General features: G+C 36.9%; 2 protein-coding genes across 3 annotated transcripts; one reads left to right on the top strand and one right to left on the bottom strand.

Annotated features, from left to right (window-relative positions):
• Positions 1 to 1,737: 1,737 nt before the first annotated feature.
• On the bottom strand, positions 1,738 to 12,507 carry LOC124167277 (MOB kinase activator-like 3). Its single transcript, XM_046545191.1, has 5 exons — positions 11,951 to 12,507; positions 11,651 to 11,801; positions 11,254 to 11,481; positions 7,510 to 7,625; positions 1,738 to 6,555 (listed from the first exon to the last, which is right to left on the bottom strand). Exons 1-5 carry the CDS (start codon positions 12,032 to 12,034, stop codon positions 6,241 to 6,243), a joined length of 894 nt encoding a protein of 297 aa, XP_046401147.1. The 5' UTR covers positions 12,035 to 12,507; the 3' UTR covers positions 1,738 to 6,240.
• Positions 12,508 to 12,612: 105 nt separating this feature from the next.
• LOC124167278 (60S ribosomal protein L32) lies at positions 12,613 to 18,114 on the top strand. 2 transcript variants are annotated; one of them, XM_046545192.1, is made up of 4 exons: positions 12,613 to 12,733; positions 12,914 to 13,024; positions 13,107 to 13,259; positions 17,908 to 18,114. In XM_046545192.1, the coding sequence occupies exons 2-4, from the start codon at positions 12,932 to 12,934 to the stop codon at positions 18,064 to 18,066; spliced, it is 405 nt and encodes a 134-aa protein (XP_046401148.1). In that variant the 5' UTR covers positions 12,613 to 12,733; positions 12,914 to 12,931; the 3' UTR covers positions 18,067 to 18,114. The 2 variants fall into 2 exon arrangements, with proteins under 2 accessions (XP_046401148.1, XP_046401149.1); XM_046545193.1 differs by having other exon boundaries at positions 12,633 to 12,727.
• Positions 18,115 to 21,097: the final 2,983 nt, after the last annotated feature.

Raw genomic sequence — 21,097 nt, 5'->3', positions numbered from 1 at the left:
AATGAAAACTGATACCCACTGTCCTCTCACATCAGTGGAAAATGTCTTTCTTTAGCAATGATTGTACCTTAATCAGTTATTTTTCATGGGCAGACTCACATCCAGCATGCTCAAATGAAGAATAAATTTGAAACTTTTTTTCTTCATGCACCTCATGAATTCCTGGAGTTGTACTCCATGTGCTCATGTTTTATTGATATACTCTTCATTGGAAGAAATTGATCCGTTAAAGATCCCTATAGGAACACTTTCGTTGATGATCTGGCTTGATTAAGATTTTCCTGTCTAAGCCACTAGGATAAATCTGGTGATTTTATTGACCTAATGAAATGTTCTGGAAATTTTATCTGACGTTCCAGAAACAATTATAGTGTGTACCTTGACTTGCATCTAACACCCCTCTTGCAAGTACTTGTCTAGAATTATTCTCCCATCACCATGTCCAATTATTTGTCTTCTATATTTCGAAGCCCTTCTGTCACTACAGCCGTAATGTGTGTGTTATTGGTGTCAGCTTATTATGTAATGGGTAAAATGTGGAATTATTACATGGTGATCCCCTTAGGGTGCAAATTATTTTTATTCATTGGTGTACCTCTAACTATAGTTTACACTTTCGTTGGGGATATGGAGGAAAAATATCACCGAATTAAGCTTTCTCTAGGTCACGGACGTCCTCATACTGGCATGAGACATAGTGCTGAATTTGGAAAGACCACTTACATTATCTTGATGCTTGCAGCATTCTAAGCCCACATTGGAAATAAAGAAATAAAACTAGGTTCACTATTATTTTAATATGGGCGCGACTCTGGCTTCGTAATGTGGTTCCATCGTCAGGGCTGACCTGACAATGTAACCACGTTACGAAACTCGGGTCGTGCCCATATTAAAATAATTGTGAACCTAGTTTTATTTTTTATTTCCAGTATGAAGAGGTTTCACAAAGTAAAGCCTGGAGTTATCAGTTACAGCAGACCCCTGATTATCCTGCTGCAGTTTATCCGGGTTGCAGATTATCCGTGCATGATTTTCACTCTCGCTCAATTTTTTCTGCGATCTTTATTTAAAAAAACTGATGCAAAATCATCAGAATTACGACATTAATGTTAGGATACACGGTACTTATTATTTCCGTTGGAATCCCCTTCGTAAAACAGAAGCTATCACGCGATAGCTGCATTCACGGGAGCGCCATGTTCCTGGTTTCCAAGCCTCGCAGTGCACGACAGGGCTCCGTGATCACGGATACACGTCCCGCAGCAGTTGCAACCTGGGCAACTTGTGTGAGACGCGACTATGTGGTGTGGTGCCTGGTGTAGTTTCTGATGCCGAGCAGTGGTTTTGAAGCATTCGTGCAAACCACTTATCTGTATCCGTGATCACACAGCCACAGATGTGTGGTTTTCGAAACCAGGCCTTACATAGAGCATTAATAATACGAGTGCAACAGTGTTATCACCGTTAAAAAGATCGAGAACTGTTGAAGAAAGCTCGCAATGAGCCCGGTAAGCACTCTTAAATAACAGAATAACTGCATAAATAATAATATGTACATATATTGTTTGTTTTACGTAAATTATGAACATTACAAGACATTTAAATGAAAGTTTGCATTATCCGTGCTTTCCGATTATTCGTGCTCTCTCTCCCCATCATTAGCCCGGATAATCGGGAGTGTACTGTATTTCTCAGCTCACATAATTACACAAATGGAAACAAAATAAGAAAAGAAAATTGAATTGCAAATGGCAAAGATTTTATTCCACAAGCTATCATTTGAATTACTTGCAATTAGCACAATCACTTATCTACACATACAAAACAGCAAGATGCTGTTAAGCTTATAAATTTTGTACAATTGGCCATGCTTTTCTGGCAGATATGACACATGTTTTCATGAAAACCAAAAATTCAAGTCAAATGAAATTTCATTCCAGAGGCTACTGCCATGTATCCGACAAAAGTTTCGTCACCTCTGGTTTCTATCAATTTCACATCATCACAGAATCAGCATGATTCCTTTCAAAATAATGTTTTTTTTTTCGGTATCAGAGAAAACTATGGTTCAAATTTACATACAAGGCAAGCATTGACCAGCTACGTTTGAACAGGTGATTTGAGACAAACTAGCTAGTGGCTACTAAACTTTATACTTGAAGTTAAAATTCAGCAGATATCTAATATTAATCTTCACCAAACTTATTATACACATCACTGGGCACATGAAGTTGACCATAGAGGTTTAATGGACCACAATTAACAATATTTCGTTTATAACTGAAGTGCAGTTTGGCAAAAATAAACAAATGCAATTGAACTCAACCCTTGGAGCAAATCTAACAGGAACACATTTCTATGGCAAAATATAACAAATTTTATCACAAAATAATTATGGCCAGCTGATAATCTTGCTTTTCAAAATGTCATAAAAATGGCCTCAATAATACACAGGAAGGTAGTCAGAAGTGTTACTTGGCTAATTAAAATGAACTAACGCATGACCTAACCCCATCAACAAAGCATCAAAATGTGCTTCCATTAAAAATCACAGCAACAGCTCTAAGAAATCATACAGTATAAGCATATAGTTACTCCATCTATTCCAGTGGAGGAAGCACAAGTTTCACAGCTTTTTTGGATAATTACCTCCATCAATGTTATACACTTGGGATTTGCAGAATTGAGGAGGATGCAGCATTTTAATTTCCATTCAACTTTCTCTTGAGGCACGTTGGAATAGCGTGGAAAATCAACTATGCAGAAATTTCCCCTGACAAATGTGCAAGCAGTAAATGGAGAGGGAGTGTTATCAAATGGCTCTCTAGTAACTGTTAAAGAGATGCTTCTCAAACACAATGACATAATTTTCCTTCAAAAGATACCTTTTCTTGCATACAAATCAGGCAAAAATGACGGCAACAAATACAAGCAAGGCAAAAATTCTTTTTTTCCAAAATATAGCAAAACCTACCTTCAGTTCTTATTAACTAGGTACTTAAATACTAGATTGACTAGGTAATATTTATGAGGGCATCATTGATATGGAAACATCAACTTCATTGAGACTAAATTCTGATAAAAGGAGGCAAACTTCATCCAATGTCAGTATTATCCAATCATAGCCTTTTGAATTCAATATAAATTCACCAATGCACCCCTTGACTTTCACTATGCATTTGAATGAGGTCACATGATATATATCGATAAATTTAAGCCATCCAAAAACTGAATGATGCAAAAAAAATATTATTAACTACATACATAATTGGCAAAAAATACAGCATTGTCATAAAATTTGGATTTTAAGGAATAATTGGGTAATTTTTCCATTCACACCTGGTGTGAATACAGATTTGAGTTTCAATCCAAGACTAGGCAAATGATTTTTCCTCTGTGAAATTTTTGCACATTTGATATGAAGGCAGATGTTGAATGATCGATGGCTTGATATGTTTGGTGTCAAAGCTTAAGGATAAACAGAGACGCTATGAATATCCTAATTAATTGAATGTGACGATAACCATTCTTACCAGCAAAAGATGCTGGAGAACGTTGAGAGAAATACATCAGGAAACTGAGCATTTCCAGGCAGAGAGAGCTTCATGATTCAATTTTAACCTCCTAATTTTGCCGTCCCTCATGAGCCTTTAACCGTACAATGAAAACATCAGTTTTTCTCTGAATCAGATCGAACCTGCCTTAGGAAGATGCATTCTTCCGATTTAACTGATCCTTTATGGTGAAAAATAACTTGATTAAAAACTAGCGCTATCCTCTGGAAATTACCAGGATTTAAAAAATAGACTCCATGGCCACCATTTGCCTGTATCTCAAAATTGAAAATTTTACCTAGGTATTTTCCTAGATACAAAATTGTTTTCCTCATGAAACAGAAAAATGTGTACAAGGGTCCACAATATATATGTAATATATGTAAATTTCAAGAAGATAGCCACAGTGTTAAAGAATTAATGGCTCACCTATAGACAAAAATTGTTATTGTTTGAGTGGGAAGGGATTCATCTTCTTAATCCTAGGATTACAATAAGATTCTATCTTGGTACAAGCACATCGCCATCGAGGATGCTTTTTATATTAGGGGGTGTTTTAGGTGCAACTATTACTGGCGGATCTGGAGGGTATAGAAAACCCACCAAGGTCAGCGAGAGGTGCCGGGGCCCTCCCCAGAATCCTTTTTTGATAAATGGTTCAAAACGGTGAGTTTTACAGCTGTGTGAATAGTTAGGTATGTTTTGTTTGTGAGTCATCCTAGAGTCATTTAATACGAATGCTGCTTCCCGGGGGCTTTTCCGAAATGATTTTGAGCATTAGTCAAGTGTTGCAAGTTTCCCTGTGAACGGGCCAAGTTAACGCAACAGACTTAGAGCTAAAAACATTTTTTTAACAGTTAATAACACAAATAGGCAACGACTGAATGCTTATAATTTTGACTACATTAACTGCTATACAAAACCACAATGTCCAACATTTCTGACGTTAAAACGTCAAAATTAGAAAAGTCATTGAAAAAAATCCACGTAAACATGCTCCGATAAACCCTATGTAGATTCATTAAGAAAATGTCTTTCCGTCAAGCAATTTTGATACTTACTTACGCAGTTATGTTGAATTTGTTTCCTTATTTTATTATAATAAGTCAAATATGATTGAAAACAGTACAGCTGCTCTTGATTTATAAATGGTGTAACTTAACTCTTCATCGGCTGTAAGGCGGTACGAAGTTCGCCGGGTCAGCTAGTATATATACATATATATAACAGCATATGCATTTCCATACAACTGCATCTTAGTGCATAGGTGCATTTCATGCTCTCAAAGCCCATAGTGCTACTTGTGGTGGTGTCAGACGCATCGTTTGTGTCATTTTTCTCATTACCGATCGTTATTTCAAGTCATATAACTTCAGTGATTCAACATCCTGAGGGGTAGGCACACCTCTTAACACGCTCAAAGGGCAAAGGATTCTACACTTAACTATTAATCCTCCTCGTGCAAACTTTTTTGCTGGGGTATACGCTCATATGACGTTTTTGGTCTGTGCACAATGGGACACAACGATCAATGCTTTGGTCAGCTAGTTTGATTATATTTTTGGTTTTCTGACACCAGGGAAGTGAAAAAAAATAATACCGGTACAAAAAGGCAACCCACATTTCACCAAAGAACCAAGAAACAAATTTCCCCAAGAAGCAAATTTCTGGCCACGTGCCAATCTTGATCCCTTCTACATGGTTTTGATTTCAGGCAAGGTATGCTCTTAATTCTAGGAAAAATTGATGTGAAAAAGATAATATTAAATCAAAAAAATTGAAAGGACCAGAATGACTACAATTTGCATCAAACAGCATATGGATGGCTCAATTCAATACCTACTACTCACAGAGACATACATGAAATCATTATCACTGCAAGATCCGGACAAACAGATAAGAGGCTAAAAATCCTTGTGACTTCAATCAATATCAGTGATATTTTCACCCTTGTAGAGAGACCTTAATCTTTGTTTTAAGTGGCAAGTTTTTACCACCAAATCATAAATTTAAGGCCTCGAGATATTACTCTATTTTTCCTGGTATAACACCAACCAAAAAACCTTGACCCCCTTCCAAAAAATGAGGTTCACACCTTCTTGACAACTACATGGCCTTGAGACACTCTCACAGACATACCCCATGAAATAATATTACTACACTCTGGCAATTATACACATACAACACATGCAAAGTGACTGTTACAAGCGGAAGAACAAGAAAAATACAAATAAATTACAATCTTTTCGATTCACTCCTCCTCCAATATGTTTCCCAATGCAAACACATGAGTATTTAACACACTTAAGTACATTATCAAAACACCTCATGGTAAGAAAATTCACATCACAGTGTTAGCAATTAGAATTTAAAAAATCTGTGTCACCATAAAGAAATAATCAATATTTTCAACAATCTGCATTTGATGCACACTTAAAAATTTACTGGGATCACAATCCACATGAAGAAAGGATAACATTCATGCAAAACATTGAAAAATTGGGGAGGTGGGGAAATGATCACTATGTGACTACTGCAGAAGGATTAAAAGGACAGGGGTGGTGGCGTTAAAGGTTAAGGATGTGAAGAATTTTTTCCGAGTAGTTTCCAAATATCAGCGGGTGGGCCTGCGGAGAACCTCACTGGGAGCGCCCAGTGCAGAGGCAAAGTGGGGATTATTTCCACATCACCTCAACCCCCGGGAAGACGCAGCGACGGGAACGGACGAGGGCTCGCACAGGGGGTGGTCCGAGGTGGGGACGAAGGGTGTGGTCGCAGGATGGGCAGGCAGGGGCAAAGGGGGTCTCTGCTCGGAGGCATTCGGCTTGGATGACGAGGAAGCCCCTGAGGTGGAGGGCCCGCCCTTCTGCGGAGGCGGCTGAGTATCGCGGCAGATCCGGGACGTCATCTCAGCGAGGGGCTCTAGCTCCTTAGGACTCACCAAATCGAACTCCCTCACAAAGTAGTAGTAGTGCTTGTAGCATGTGTTCACATGGGCTTCCTACGATAACAATAAATAGAAGTAAAAATGAGATAAGTTTTTACCCAAATGATTCCCACAAACCTCTAGCCTATAGCTGGAGCCATTGTAGAGTGCAGCCAAGCATTTATTTTGAACTGTTTCTTATTTATACATTCGGTCCAAAATAGGATATAAGCAAAAGATTATAAAAACATGATGTTTCTTTTCTTGACCAGTACCATTACTTTTACTTCATTATCAGAGGTTTAGTGGAGATTGTTTGAATTGCTCTCAATTGATTGTAGCATGGAATGATACTGAACACTTACTTACTGATACTTAATTCTTTGACGAGTCTTTGATAAGTTCTGGAATTAATCTTGAATGATTCAAGCATGCCTCCCTTTATCATACAATTTTTTATAAGTTAAATATTTATCTTTCTGTCATTTTCATTTTATTAGTACCCTGAAGCCTAAAGAAACTTTTTATACCATCAGTGACTTTAATGTATGTATTCCAAAGTGGAGTAGCTGTTGAGCGTTTACACATTAGAGAATGAACGTAAGGGATGGATACATGGAAGAACTTTATCAAGAAATGGAACCTAGAACTCAGACACAGAACCAAGCTTGCCATATAATGTCACAACGTATATAAATAGTTTACCCCAAAAAAATCCGGGCTTATCAGAAAATAGCAATTCCATGAGTTTTTTTAGAACTAAAGATTTCTAATTAAAGTATTCTGAGACTAGCCACGGAGCTAACTTTCAGGAGTCACCAGCAATGCATAAATTGTGCAAAAAATACACTGAGGAAAAAATCATTTGCCTTGCCCGGGATTTGAACCTATATCCCGGGTAAAGGTGAATGATTTGTTGGCAGAGGATTTTTGCACTAAAAATTTCTCTTAATTTTTCATGCCCTAAGTGTATCTGGATACAAGCCTACGTTGTGAAGAGGAAAAAAATGGACATTTAAAAATACTTACTGCTCCAATTGCCACAATCCGGTCAAAATGATGGATGTAAACATGAACAAACACCCTGAATAGCCGAGTCAGAATCTTTCTGCAATGGCTCACAAAAGACTTGGGAAAAGGCACATCTGAAATAAAACAAGTAAAACATCTCTTACTTTAAGGTCACAATAAACCTCTAGCCTAGAGCTGGAGCCATTGTAGACTGCAGCCAAGCAGTTATTTTCAACTGTTTCTTATTTTGTATCATCGGTCCTAAATAGCTGATTGGCAATCTCCTTCTTTTGATAATCCTTCCAGCTCCTTAGAAACTATTCCAGACTGTTTGAACTACCTGCATACCTAAGAGCCCCAGTTTATTTAGTCTCAATTATGTCTCCTCTTCTAAGTCATCTTAGCCTTACATAACCTTCCCTAAGGTGTAACTTAAATTTTACAAACATCCATCCCAACAACCTCTGACTACTCCCTGCCTCATGCTAAAACATGAGAGGAATGATGAACTACGACAAGAGATCAACTAACTGGGCCACCTTTTGTGTGAGACTGAATTTTCAAACTCCCGAGGACATTCGTGATTGAAGAAATACTGTTTCAATGTTGAAATGATCTTCATGCCACCAAAAGTGAGGGCATGAAAGTAAAATAAGTGTTGTTTGAATAAACAAAGTTGGCACATAAAATATATTGTCTAAATCAGTGGATGGGAATAGTAAGTAAGAGAAATAATTTGATGAAAAACCTCTCTGTTAACATTTTCAAAGTCAACTGCATTCAGGAAAATATCTTCCACGATTAGACTTAAAGCTTTCCTGGCATACAATTGGGTTAAGCTTCCTCAGTTACACTACCAGGTGCACTGTTAAGATGTAGATGATGCTTCAATGATCAACTGTAACATCATCTTTAAGGCATTAACACTCGAAAGAATTATTCATCGCAACATACACCAACACATGGTGGCATTACCGAAAAAACTTCATCCATCTTCTTGATTTTTAGATGTGTGGAGAAGAATAAGCATAATTCTGTTGGTGGGGAAAAATAAGAAGGAACTGAAATATTTTTTTCTAAACAGCTGCTTTTTCAGGATGACTTAGGAGTCCATATTAGTGCTGTGCGAGTGTGTCGTCTCAGCGGTCGAGATGAGAACTTCATTTCTCAGCATTGTCGGGACGTGACTCTCGGCACGGCAAGAGTCTCGCCTGGGTCGAGATTCTTGATGAGACTCGAAAAATCTCGACCAATCAAGAATTCTCAACACCTGTCAAGACTCTCGGGTCGGGTCTAGTGCCTGGATCCAGTTCAGTGCAACTACTATTATTGCCACAAATACACAATTCCCTCATAGGTTTTTTTTCTTCATTCTACACATGAACGTAGTCATTAATTCCTTTTTTCTTCTTTCCCTAACATGCTTGCTACACATGTTTGTCTACATCACAATTTGGTTTTAAACAACCCCTCTCAACTTAGTACCCATTCCATCTATACTCTGTCTCCTCATCTCAAGCAGTTGGCATTCCTTTCCCACCATGTCTATCAACTATCAGTTCCCTTTGGCACTTAAGATTCCATAACATTCACATCAGGTAAGATTTTCCAAATCTCCTTCCAACATTCAAACGAGCGACATGTCCACTGCCCTTAGAGATTCAGGAATCCAAACAAAATACAGGATTATAATTTGGATTCCTGTATCCTTCAGGACAATAGGCAAGTCCCTCATCAACAACAACATTGTATCTCTGTTCCTTTTTCTCTCCATCCATCCAAACACCTCCACTCCATTCTCATCTACTCAACAACTTCTACACATGAACATGCCGCCGTTAATGTTAATACCTCCTTGGTATTCACATTAAAGGAGGTTCACAACAGCAATCAAAAATATATATTGTGTATGCCGCTAAAAAATGATATAATAGAAAAGACCAAGCAAGGCCAAAAAGCAAATGGGGCACGTACAATGTGGATAATTCAATCCTTAAGCCATGTTTACACGATGCTTTTACCCATCCAAATATGAGGCTGGAAAAATGCTGGCATAGGTGCATGAAATGAAAAAGGGATTATTTCCTGGACATGCTTTTAGCATTTACGTTATTTTTGGAGTTAACATGCAATTTTGATGGTGAATGTGTTTACACATCTAACCCCATAAATGATTGTATTGTGTAAACAGGCCTTTGTATATTCAACTCACTTCTTTTTCCAACTATTTGAGCCAACCACTGCAACAAGTTTATGAAACTGATCTGATTTGACTTCAGCTTTATGACAGTGATTTCTATATTTTGTTTTTTTTTATCTTAGTTTGTATGGTATAATGAACATTATATGAGGAAATTTTGTCCAAATGACTAAGTATACATGATAGCTGTAGTTAATAATTTTCATACACTGAAATAAGTATTGCCGTAGGAGCCTACACTAAAAAGTGGATATTCAAAGTCCTAAAGGTCTGGCAAATAGATTCATCTACCCATACGAGTTAATGTGTTAATGTATGAATGATCAATGAATATAAAATGCTCTGGGTTATCACCCAACTTGTGTTAATGCATGAACAGAAAATAGAATTTGATTCTTCCTATTTGATTAATGCATATGTATATGTTACGGTCCACCAAAATCGTTTATTCATTTGCACATTAACATGCAAGTGGTGATTTGTCATGTAACTATGTATTTATATTTTTTAACTGAGTATTTTGATACTACATATTTATAATAATGAGCTGTTGATGAGAAAAAAACACTTGAACTTGTTTGAGACTGATTATATACCTACGAATACAAAATTAGAAATAATGCTGCCTTGGGTAAGTCCCTATCATAAACTACATATTTGAAATTGTTGAATCATTAAATTTTCTAACTCTAACATAAGATTTTGTGATTTCTTGGCAAATTATAATAATAAATAATGCTCGGGTTTCTATTAGAGTGAGAAAAATTTTGGCTAACGTTTTATTGGATCACTCTTCTATCGTCCTCAGAGCAGTAATTACTGTTCCATTGTCTTTGGAACAGTCCACAGAACAGTAATTACTGCTCTGAGGACGTGGATGGAGGAGTGTCCCATAGAAACATCTACTAAACCCTAAAATACCTAGTTACATGACACATCACTGCTTACATGTTAATGTGCAAATGAAGAAGAGATTTTGGTGGACCGTAACACATAAATATGCATGACTCAAACAGGAAGAAATTCTATTTTCTGTTCATGCATTAACGCAAGTTGGGTGATAACCCAGAGCATTTTATATTCATTCATTATTCATAAATTTACATATTAACTTGCATGGGTAGATGAATCTATTTACCAGACCTCGAAGACCTCATCGCCCAAAGCATATCATGGGTGGGAAGGATTCCTTGAGCCCCTTCACTCCTCTGCCACCCCAAGCTCACTTTGGCTTTGAGTATTATAGCTTAGCAAATACATTTTAAAACATATACACATTGACAATTAACTACTGCAGTATGCTACAAAAAAACGTTCAAACCACGATATCTCTTGCCCACAAGCACCATTAAAAACTTGTTATTATCTATAGAATTAGCACCACTTACACGTAATTCCAATTGGAAATCTATCAATAAAATAGTACTCCACAAAAACGGTTGAAATACGGCATATGTCAATCAGGTGAACTAAATACTACCTATCCATTGACCAGGCTTCCTTTATAACTCTGATACTTACAATTCCCAAGATATTTAACTAGCAATACGAAATGGACTAACCAGTTGATACAGGAAAGAGACTGTCATCGTTAATCTGGCCCTCCGCCCAGTCCATAAGCAGGGAGACGTATTGAGGTGCAGGTAGTGCAGTTGGCTTGCGGTATCGCACCCCGTCTGCCCAAAGGTATTCAAATCTTGGTCCTCCACTCATAGTTGGACAAGATGTTTCCGTGCAATAATCACACACGGTACCGTATATCAAATTGATACGATTGAAGAAGTCAACAACTGTAAGGCAAATAAGAAATTAAAATTCAATCTACTCGAACTGAAAACTTCTACACCTAGCAATAACAAATACAGATCTGGGCACATACACATTGTGTAGCCGATAATTGAAAACCTACGGTAACATTTATGATAAAAGGAATACACAAAATGCCCTTTAAGTACACACCATGTACGGCGATCCAGTCATTAAGATCTTCTCCAGGAGGCAACTGAACAACAGTTCTTAGATTAATACCTGAGCTAAGCGACGCTTGGGCATGTTTATGCAGAGAATATCTCAGCGTACCAGGCTCGAACTTTTTCTTGGGCCTGAAGGTCTGTTGCGGTCCAAAATTAAAGGATTTTAGAGACTTCATTCTCTCTTTGTGAATTGTTTTGAAGCAACAACTTGACACCAATGATTGCCAACAATGGGTTAAGATCACATAATACCAACAACTACTTCTCAATTACGACAAATGCTTACTTTGCCTTTTTGAAAAAACTCCACAAACCCACTCAATGCCATAACAAAAGGCCTTTCCGTATACCGGTTACGACATTGACTCATTTAGAATTACATGGGACCTTCAATTCCGATAAACTCAATGGCGGCGTTGCCTAATCACTCATTGTGCGCAGAAGAATAGCGATATTTTAATGGCATTGGCGCCAGCTGATTGTTTGTGCTGTATTCTGCCGGTATATTGAATTGATGTGCGATTACTTAATAACTTAACGATAAAGCGCTATTAAATAGAGTTATGGCCAGGCTTTGAAATTTAGGGAATGGAACCTAATACCTTGGGATGACGTTAGTGATACAACTTCGGTTTTTGTCAGTTTTTAATGATTCATTTCCCTAAATTCGAGCAGTGCACAACTAATGCCTCAAGCAAGGATTTATTTCTTGGAGCCCAGATAGCCACTATCATAAAATCTCAATTGTTCAAATTGGATATTTTTTAATTTCCATGCAATTAACAGCACCAAAGTTCTCGAGGGATGATTCAAGGACCAACCATGTGCTCTTGCATATCATTAAATCCATGAAAAAATCCTCGCACGTTCCTTAATAACGATTTATGCAGTCTAAACTGAAGAAATCATCTTATAATTGCTTTGGCAACACCGGGATTAAAGCGGAAGTTGTGCGGTTTCCTTCGTGTCGGCCATTTCCGGTTAGCAAAAGGAACCACACAACTCGTCGGTAGATGTCTCTGGAGTCGGCCGGTTAAAATCTTCTGGGCTGCACGTTTTCGTGGTACGTGTAAGTATCATGTGTGAATTTTAAATCTTTGCTGAAATGTGGCATCCATCCACTTATAACCACTCTTTACGTTTAAATGTGTATATTATGTTATAAGTCGATTATATATCTGTGTAATTTTAAGTTTTAATTTGTGTAAGTTGTATTCACGGTGATTAATAGTTGACGTATTTTCACTAGGCATTACATTAGGATAAAATGGCTATAACCCCGGTTTATAAACCTAAAATTGTGAAGAAGAGGACGAAGAAGTTCATTCGCCATCAAAGTGACCGATATGTGAAGCTAAGGGTGAGTAAAATCTTTCATTACTCTACCTTATGTGATGTAACGTGGTGTGCTTTGGTTCATGTGTTTATGCATTGGTTTACAGAGGAACTGGAGAAAGCCCAAGGGTATTGACAACCGTGTGAGGAGGAGGTTTAAGGGACAATATTTAATGCCATCAATTGGTTACGGTAGCTGTAAGAAAACGAAGCACATGCTGCCGAATGGTTTCCGCAAAGTTCTTGTCCACAACGTTAAGGTTAGTATTTTTTTAAATTTGGAGCTCGTGGATTTTAATATGTTCTTTGTGTCTAACCCTGGTTCTATCGCAGGGTCACAATGATAATTTAGTGGAATTAGTGGTGCAGGCTGGTTAAGAGCTGCTTCATTTGTGTACTTGTTTTAGTCTCATTTCATTTGTTTAGTGCTCAGACCTTCGAACGAGCATAACAGGTGAAAGTAATGACACTTAGAAGTGCGTATTCGTGTGGTTTGATGGGTATTGTGAAGAACTCACATGGATAATATCATAGCTGTCGCCATTCAATAGTCTAAACATTATCGCCGTCGTATGCTACTTCCGCTGAACTTAAAGACTTAAGTTTACAGATTTCTGACGAATGTCTCGTATCACTCGGAAACGTCTGTCTGCCACTTTTTCTTACCACACTCTTCTATTCGTTTAGTTATTTACACCTTTATTGTTACGTGAGAAATTGGGTTAATCGCCTTAGAGCTAATTTTTTATGGGGAGCGTTTTTCATGTACAAATTTTTACAATACTTGCGCAGGTTTTGCCCCCTATACAAGGTTTATGGCTGCAAGTAGTCGTGTATTCTCTCTACAATATCCACGATTCACAACCATTAGTATAATCCATACAGTTATCTTCTGTTTGTGATATATGAGATTGTATACCTATAGGTTGACCTTTCTATGTTGAGATCGTCTGATCAGGTTATTCCCTCATCCAGCATTCGTTGTTCTCGTGTATGCGTTTGTAGCATGATCCTAAGTAGCAGACTTCTGAACTGAGTCATGTGTATATAGTTTCCTGACGCATCCTTAACGTAAGTGCTTTTGTTCAACTCATCATACTCAGTCTCTTTTTATTTTTGTTCATTCTCTATTCTTCTGTAATCGGTGATAATAGGGTCTTGTACCAAAATTCTACCAGAAGTGAGCAACTGAGTAAAGATGGTGCATGAGTTGGGAAATTTTTATCACCCATAATATTACTTCATTTCGAAATTAATTGAGAAATATTTTGGTGTAATTATTTAAATAACTGCAAGCATGTAATAAATAAACTAAATTTGTTGTGCAAAGATTTTAATTATTCAAGGAAATGCATGTAATGGCCGAATGGTAGAGACAAGGTAATGGTGGTGACCCATTCGTAATCTGTTTTCAAGAATTTAACTCATTGGCTTGTACATTTCCTGTGACAATGTTGGTGGTTTTTATTCATGAACGTAATATTGAGTCGTGCCACTTAGAAAAGAAAGTGTTTCATAATTGTATTTCACTCTTTTTTAAAGGCATTCAGCCTTGGTGACTTCTTCAGTCAAGATTCGTGCTGAATCAATCTCTCTTGGTGTCCATTGCCCCAAGAAATCCCCCTGAACTCAGTTCCTCTGTGGTCGGTCACAGTGACCCTCTACAATGACCCAGGAAGCTACATTTCCAGTCATCATGACCAATGGTGGTCAATCTTTATCTCATGATTTGGATTCTTGGTTGGCTACATAGATTCTCTATCATGACAAATCATTTAAGCAGTGCTAGTGTCTTGACCATCCTAATTTGTTACTTAAAATTTTAAACCTACTGCCAATATAATACTCTACGAGCGTGATGCGCCCGCTCCCAGTGGGCTTCCTCCGCTCTTTTCAATGCAGGTCCACAGAGGGATAGGTGCGTTTCTAAATTAAAAATTAGAAAAAAAGGCAGGGTTTTACGTACAAATTTAATGGAATGTTCATGTACAAATTGAGGTTAGAAGACCTCTTTAAACACAACATTGGAAGTAATTACACTATCCTCTGTTAAACGCACATGATGACTCATAATTATGTATCATCAGGAGACTTGAATGTGGAATCAGTCGCATTTGGATAAAAGTTATTTAAGGAATGTGAGATATTGTTAAAAATGAACAAATGTATCAGTTTGTGCGCAGTTAACGTCAGGAATATTTACCGGGTTTTGTTTTTTTTTCTTTTTTTTATTATTTTAAAACCAGTTTTAGGAAACAATAGCAATATTTAGGTAGTAAGATATGCCGTCGCATGTTCTCTGATAAATTCTGCGCATTTTGGTATCTCATTTGTAGAGTTTGGTTGCGTATAAGTTGAGAAAAAGGTATCTATACAGAAGAAATAATATTGAAAATTGTGTAGGGTTTTCAGTTGTGGAAAGTGTCTTGTATCACCTGTGGCTGAGTGGGCTGGGTAGTTAGTTTTTCATGACTTTGTGAATGGAAGTATAGATATAAGCTTGAATTGTAACAGCTTTGAAGCATAAACTGAAGACACTCTAAATACAATTCATGACAAGAGTATGTAAAAGTGCATTTGTCTGCATGATTAAAAATAATAATTGTTGGCATATAATGATTTTCCAGAAACTTAGTGTTAATATCAGGTGACATCTTTTAAAATGGCCAAGGAAATAAAATTTTAATCATTATAATTTTTAATGACTTGTTTCCTGGGAAAATAATTTATGGCTGTTGAACATAATTATATTTCAGAAGTCTCCTTAGGCTGTCTGGCCAGTGTTGTGTTTTCAGTCTTTTCGTTTGAGTTGTTGCTTAGCTGTAAAATAAACTTTCGGAGTGAAGGTATAATTTTCAAAACTCCACTGTAAATTGTCTTGAATTGGTTGTGTTTGTGAACGAGTGAATAGGTCTCCTCTATTCAGAATCTTAATGTGTTCCGTTTGTTTTTATTAAGAAGGGTGGTTTGGGAAAGCTCATGAAATATCATTTGTAATAAGACCACTTGCTAATTAGGAACCTAATACATAAGTGTGAGTAATGTGGTGAGGCGTACATTTCAACTGTCAGAAACTGCTTTCAATCGTTTTAAATGCAATTTTTTTTAGTAAGATTAGGCTATACATTACTCTAAATGTTTACCTTATTTAGCCAATATATACTCCATTATTTCCTGAAATTGTGCAAATACGTTTTTACTTCAATAAATTGTCAAAATATGACAATCCGTTTAATTATGATGAACTTATTTTTCCTAATTATTGTTTTTAATTGTATTTACTCATAAAAATCATATACATTAGCTTCTTCTTGTGGTTCTAGTCAGATAGAAGCAATAATCTTGGAATAAATGAATACCTATGAGAAATGGGAAGATCTGGTTCATGTATGTCTTCAGTTGGGGAGGATTGGGTAGGGGTAGGACAGTAGAGATTTCACTTTTCGGATAATATATTTCTATTTTGTATTTTCATTACAATTTGGGTATCAATAGCTTCACAACCCAGAATAAAAGTATTTTATCCATGGCATTGAAAGCAAATGATACACAGTGTATGATTTTGTGCAAAGAAAAGTTTATGATACTAATCCAAAAATATTTACTTCAAACATTTTGGGAACTTTTCATATGTGACTTTCCATCTTCTATATTATTTCTACAGTATAGATACCTTTTTCTCAACTTATACGCAACCAAACTCTACAAAGATCTGCTGATTGGTCTGGGGTGACCCCAAGGTAGTTTTTGGGTTTAACACTTCATCTAGGGTGAATGGGTGCATTAAACCCCACTGCTCAGTGGTCACATTATTATGACATTATAACCACTCGCTGAGAGCCCACTCCTTGCAATGGTAATCAGCATAGCTATCACTTGCTTTCATCCATTAAATTCAATGTAATTATTCCCTTGAAAAAGTGACCAGCAGTCGGTCGCGAAACGTCGGGGCTATCTCCTTTACGACTTGTGCCATACACCCGTGAGTTATGTTTAATCAAAGATTTCCTTGATCATTAAACCAGTGAACGATTAGTATTTTGGCGTCACCCTGCTCACTGATTATAGGTAATATTCCGGTGCAACTGAATGCTCCCAGTGATTCCTGCTAAAATTTAAATATTTTGAAGATCTAGAACAGTATCTATTAGGAAGTGACCAGGGTCGCATTTCTGTGCATTTCCCCACTGCTCAATATCAGGGTTCACACTCAACCTTGAAAACCTTAAAACCGTGAGTAAGCCGTGGATTTCGTATACCGTGAAAAAAACCTGGAAAAAGCCGTGAATTTCGTCATAAAGCCTTAAAAATCTCTCAATCTTGATTTTACGATCGTGGAACTATGAATGACAGATAAAAAGAAAATTGGATATTTCGATCATATTTCAAGGTCAGTCACACGCAGACATGGCCAGGGGTTTATCTGGACACGTATATTTGAAGCACAATTATTGGTCCGTGTGTCATAATGACACGTTGACCTTAAGCCAGAACCAAAGCCGGAAAACTGGTAACCAAAGTGTTCATTAACACTTGAGAAAATTCAGACATTTCTTAATTTCCCTGGCACCCTGGTACCTCCATTTTCCTGCTCTCAACCTTTAGCGGGAGCTGAATTTTGCAAACTATATGTCACGCCAGGAGAGATAGCACTTTCATTGCTGCGTTTGCATTCACTGTCTGTCACGTTTGTTAAATTTTAAGTTAACGTGCGGCCGATGATTGTTACTATTTCTGTCTAAAATGGTTTATCTATAAACCGTGAATTTGAAGGCATTTAGACCGTGAAAACCTGGAAAAAACTGTGAATTTTATAATTTAGATTGAGTGGGAGCCCTGAAAATGACAAGCTATTAGTATTGGCAATTTGTGAAATTTTGTTTCATGGTTTCATTTTTTCTATTGCAGGAGTTAGAAATTTTGATGATGCAGAATCGCAAGTATTGTGCAGAAATTGCTCATGCAGTCTCGTCAAAGAAGAGGAAATCTATTGTTGAAAGAGCCCAGCAGCTATCCATAAGAGTGACAAACGCTAATGCTAGGCTACGTTCTGAGGAAAATGAGTAAACTTAAAATTGTAACGATTCAAAGAAAAATAAATTTATAAAAATTTGATTTCTTTGTGAGTTATCCTTTTTCTTGTTTGATCTTCATTGACTCACTTTCATGTGAAAGACATGGTTACATTATAGTGGACTAATTTCCTAGATTATCTTTAATCTTTCATAGCATATAGTGGTAACTTAAATTTTATAAACCCACTGGTAGAATTGAATAAATAGTGCCATCACTGAATGTCTGCCTGCTTAACTGTGTAAAGGAAAGACAAGCGCTTCTCCCTGAAGTAGATTTCTATGTACTGACAGTATGCTTAGCTGAAGTAAGCATCATTTGAAGTTGATTCCTTAACGGTGTAAATTTGTTATGACAAACTTTCATGGAATTATCAAAGGCATTTATTCAGATGTTAGAAATAATTTAAGAGATAAGTTCTTATCAGTCTTCAGTTATGTTCAAACATTTTTTTTATTTTTTCATATTGCTTTACTCCTAAATTATTGGGTCCATTGACAACTTCCGAAGGTTTTTGTTCTCACACCAATTATTATCCAATTTAGGGTCCAGTGATTTTACTTCACCATTTTGAAGAAAATATTGTTTAAATGAAGTTAAAAGTTTTCAGGGGATGTTTCAGGTGAAAGGCAGCTTTCACCTAACATGACGGCGAGGAGTTAATTATCCCTTATTGCATTTCATACTACTTGGATATTTTGATGATAATTGGGGTCAGTTGTGTCAAATACCATAGCGTGAACCGTACAAATCTCGCTCACTGAACAGTCTGACTCTCGTGTCATCAAAACAGTTACTTTTGGCTTCCATCATTTATGCAGAAGGAATTACCTGTGAGTGCCTGAGGAACACCTATTGATGGCATTTTACAACTTGTGTACTGGTTGCTGCCTTGTCGTATACATTGTACAGTATCAATGATACCATAAAAAATACATTATTCTACAACATTAGTGCAAATTCAGCAATGTTGATATTTCTTATGGGATCATAGCCGGAAGAAAGATTTCGTGCTTTCCCGGCGGATGGACTTAGTGAAGAGTTCTCGGGATCGCCACCGGGTCAGAAACTCCATATCTGCCGACTTTTCGATGTCCGACTCGGTCATCGTCCTCCGGGCTGTGAACTTCAAGTTCCTACCTTCAAGTCGCTAAGGTAGAACTTCCTTTATGAAAGTAGTTTCGGAACTATCCACACCTTGTATTGAGATTGGAAATGTCATTCAACCATTGCGACCTCTTCCTTCATTAGGCAAAGATGGCAGATAATAGTTTTCATTAATTCAGTATATGTAATGAAAGCTAAACTACATATAGTTCCTCAAGGTCCTTCAAGTACATCTGTGGATGCTAGGAAGGTAATTGGAGAAAAAGGGGCCCAAATCGTAGCCATATAGGAGACAGCTATAGTAGTGTCACATTATCATGCTGTCCATTTCTATGTTATCATGATTTTATCCAATGAAACTCACAAAAACATGTTTTGAGGTGCTACTGGGTTCCTTAACATTTATTTTAACAATCCAGGAGGCTAGCTTTTATTTGGCATAATATTCTTTTTCTGCATCTATTAATGTTTGCTAGTTACAAATTTTTCCTTGCGCTATGCCGAACTACATCAGATGTCAACTAACTTATATGTAAATATACTTTTTGTATAAAATTTTCACTACTTAAAAATTTTATGAACGGAAAGGCCAATTGGTCAATGACTGTTGGTGGTCTTGATAGGCATGTGGCTTACCCCAATCATATGTTTTCAATGCTGGCGCTCTGTGAAAAAGAAAAATATCGCATTATATACTTAAATTTTCATAATGTATGATTCGAATGTTTCACATAGTTTTGTAGGTCTAAGTGAGGCAGCGGTCTATTGAGTTACCTCTTCTTGTCTGACTCGCTTTTCTCATATGACCTTAACCTCAAGTAGTAGTAATACTACTAATGACATATGTGAAATGTTTTGGTCAGCAATTGATTTGAAACTTTTTTGCCCCATGTCACATCAGCATCTACATTGGTGTCTTCAGTTAAAAGCAATTAGAGGTCTTGCTTCTAAATTAATTGCTGGCTAATTTTTTTCTTCAAGTAATTAATGAGATAAAGAGCTGTTACTAGACTGCTAAAAGTAGTTGTTCCAAAAATTGCTGTCAGTTTTTTGTCATTCATTTGATATTCAAGGCAACCATAGGAAATCCTACGTAATCTCTCTGTGATCCTAAGTTATTCACTATTTTTGGACAGCTGGATTTGTTGATTCAAAAATCACTTCTGAAATTAATTACTTCAGGTAAGTGGTCTACAATGATGCATTTTCATCTCTATGTAGCCAAAATCATTGTTCTAGGGGTTTATTTTCACCAACATCCTTGTGTGCAGAATATTTAAAGATCCTTGAAAATGATGATTAATCACTTTCTTTAAATGCACAATCACTGGAAGGAAATACTTAGTTGTAGTACCCATGCTTTGTAGAAGCTATGAACATCTTATGTTCAAGGTGTGGTGTAATCCATGTGATATTTGTTAATTTGGTGAAATTAAATAGATCTCAAATGAAATGCACATTTGACATTAAAGTGGTTGAGAAATCACATTTGGTTGTACAGAAGTGTTGTGTTTTGGAAGTATTTAAAAGTTAATCTTTCAGAACCTAGTGTAATGTAGGAATTATTAAACATTTTGTGGACAACTCAATAATATGCAATTTATGCAACGTGGCACTATTCTTTTAACATTAATGTGGCTGGCTACTGCTGATCCATCTTAAAAGGTGTGTGCCTTAGGCAGCAAAACACTGATTGCCTTTAGTAAGCTGTTGTAAATGTATGCAGATGAAAGAGTTTCTGGAGGAAGACTGAAAACTGAATGCAAGGTAAAGGAGCCGTGTGTAAACGTGGGAACTTGAAGGGAAATGGTTTGGTACAGCGAGAATGTTTTCGTGGTTCCCTCATATATGAAGTACCATTTTATTGATAGTGACAGTTGAAGGTGCACTTCATGTACCAATCTGCAATTAATGGGTT

The sequence above is a fragment of the Ischnura elegans genome, chromosome 10, assembly GCF_921293095.1.
Source record: "Ischnura elegans chromosome 10, ioIscEleg1.1, whole genome shotgun sequence".
In the NCBI taxonomy this organism is placed as follows: domain Eukaryota; kingdom Metazoa; phylum Arthropoda; class Insecta; order Odonata; family Coenagrionidae; genus Ischnura; species Ischnura elegans.
The sequence above is the reverse complement of the archived record's forward strand: the minus strand, read 5'-3'. Positions and strand labels throughout refer to the sequence as shown.

Coding starts and splice junctions, on each gene's coding strand:
- LOC124167277 (XM_046545191.1), bottom strand. CDS start 12,034: ATGAGTCAATGTCGTAACCGGTATACGGAAAGGCCTTTTGTTATGGCA. Junction 11,802..11,950: donor AGTTTTTTCAAAAAGGCAAA/GTAAGCATTTGT, acceptor GGACCGCAACAG/ACCTTCAGGCCCAAGAAAAA. Junction 11,482..11,650: donor TGACTGGATCGCCGTACATG/GTGTGTACTTAA, acceptor TTTGCCTTACAG/TTGTTGACTTCTTCAATCGT.
- LOC124167278 (XM_046545192.1), top strand. CDS start 12,932: ATGGCTATAACCCCGGTTTATAAACCTAAAATTGTGAAGAAGAGGACG. Junction 13,025..13,106: donor ACCGATATGTGAAGCTAAGG/GTGAGTAAAATC, acceptor ATTGGTTTACAG/AGGAACTGGAGAAAGCCCAA. Junction 13,260..17,907: donor TTCTTGTCCACAACGTTAAG/GTTAGTATTTTT, acceptor TTTCTATTGCAG/GAGTTAGAAATTTTGATGAT.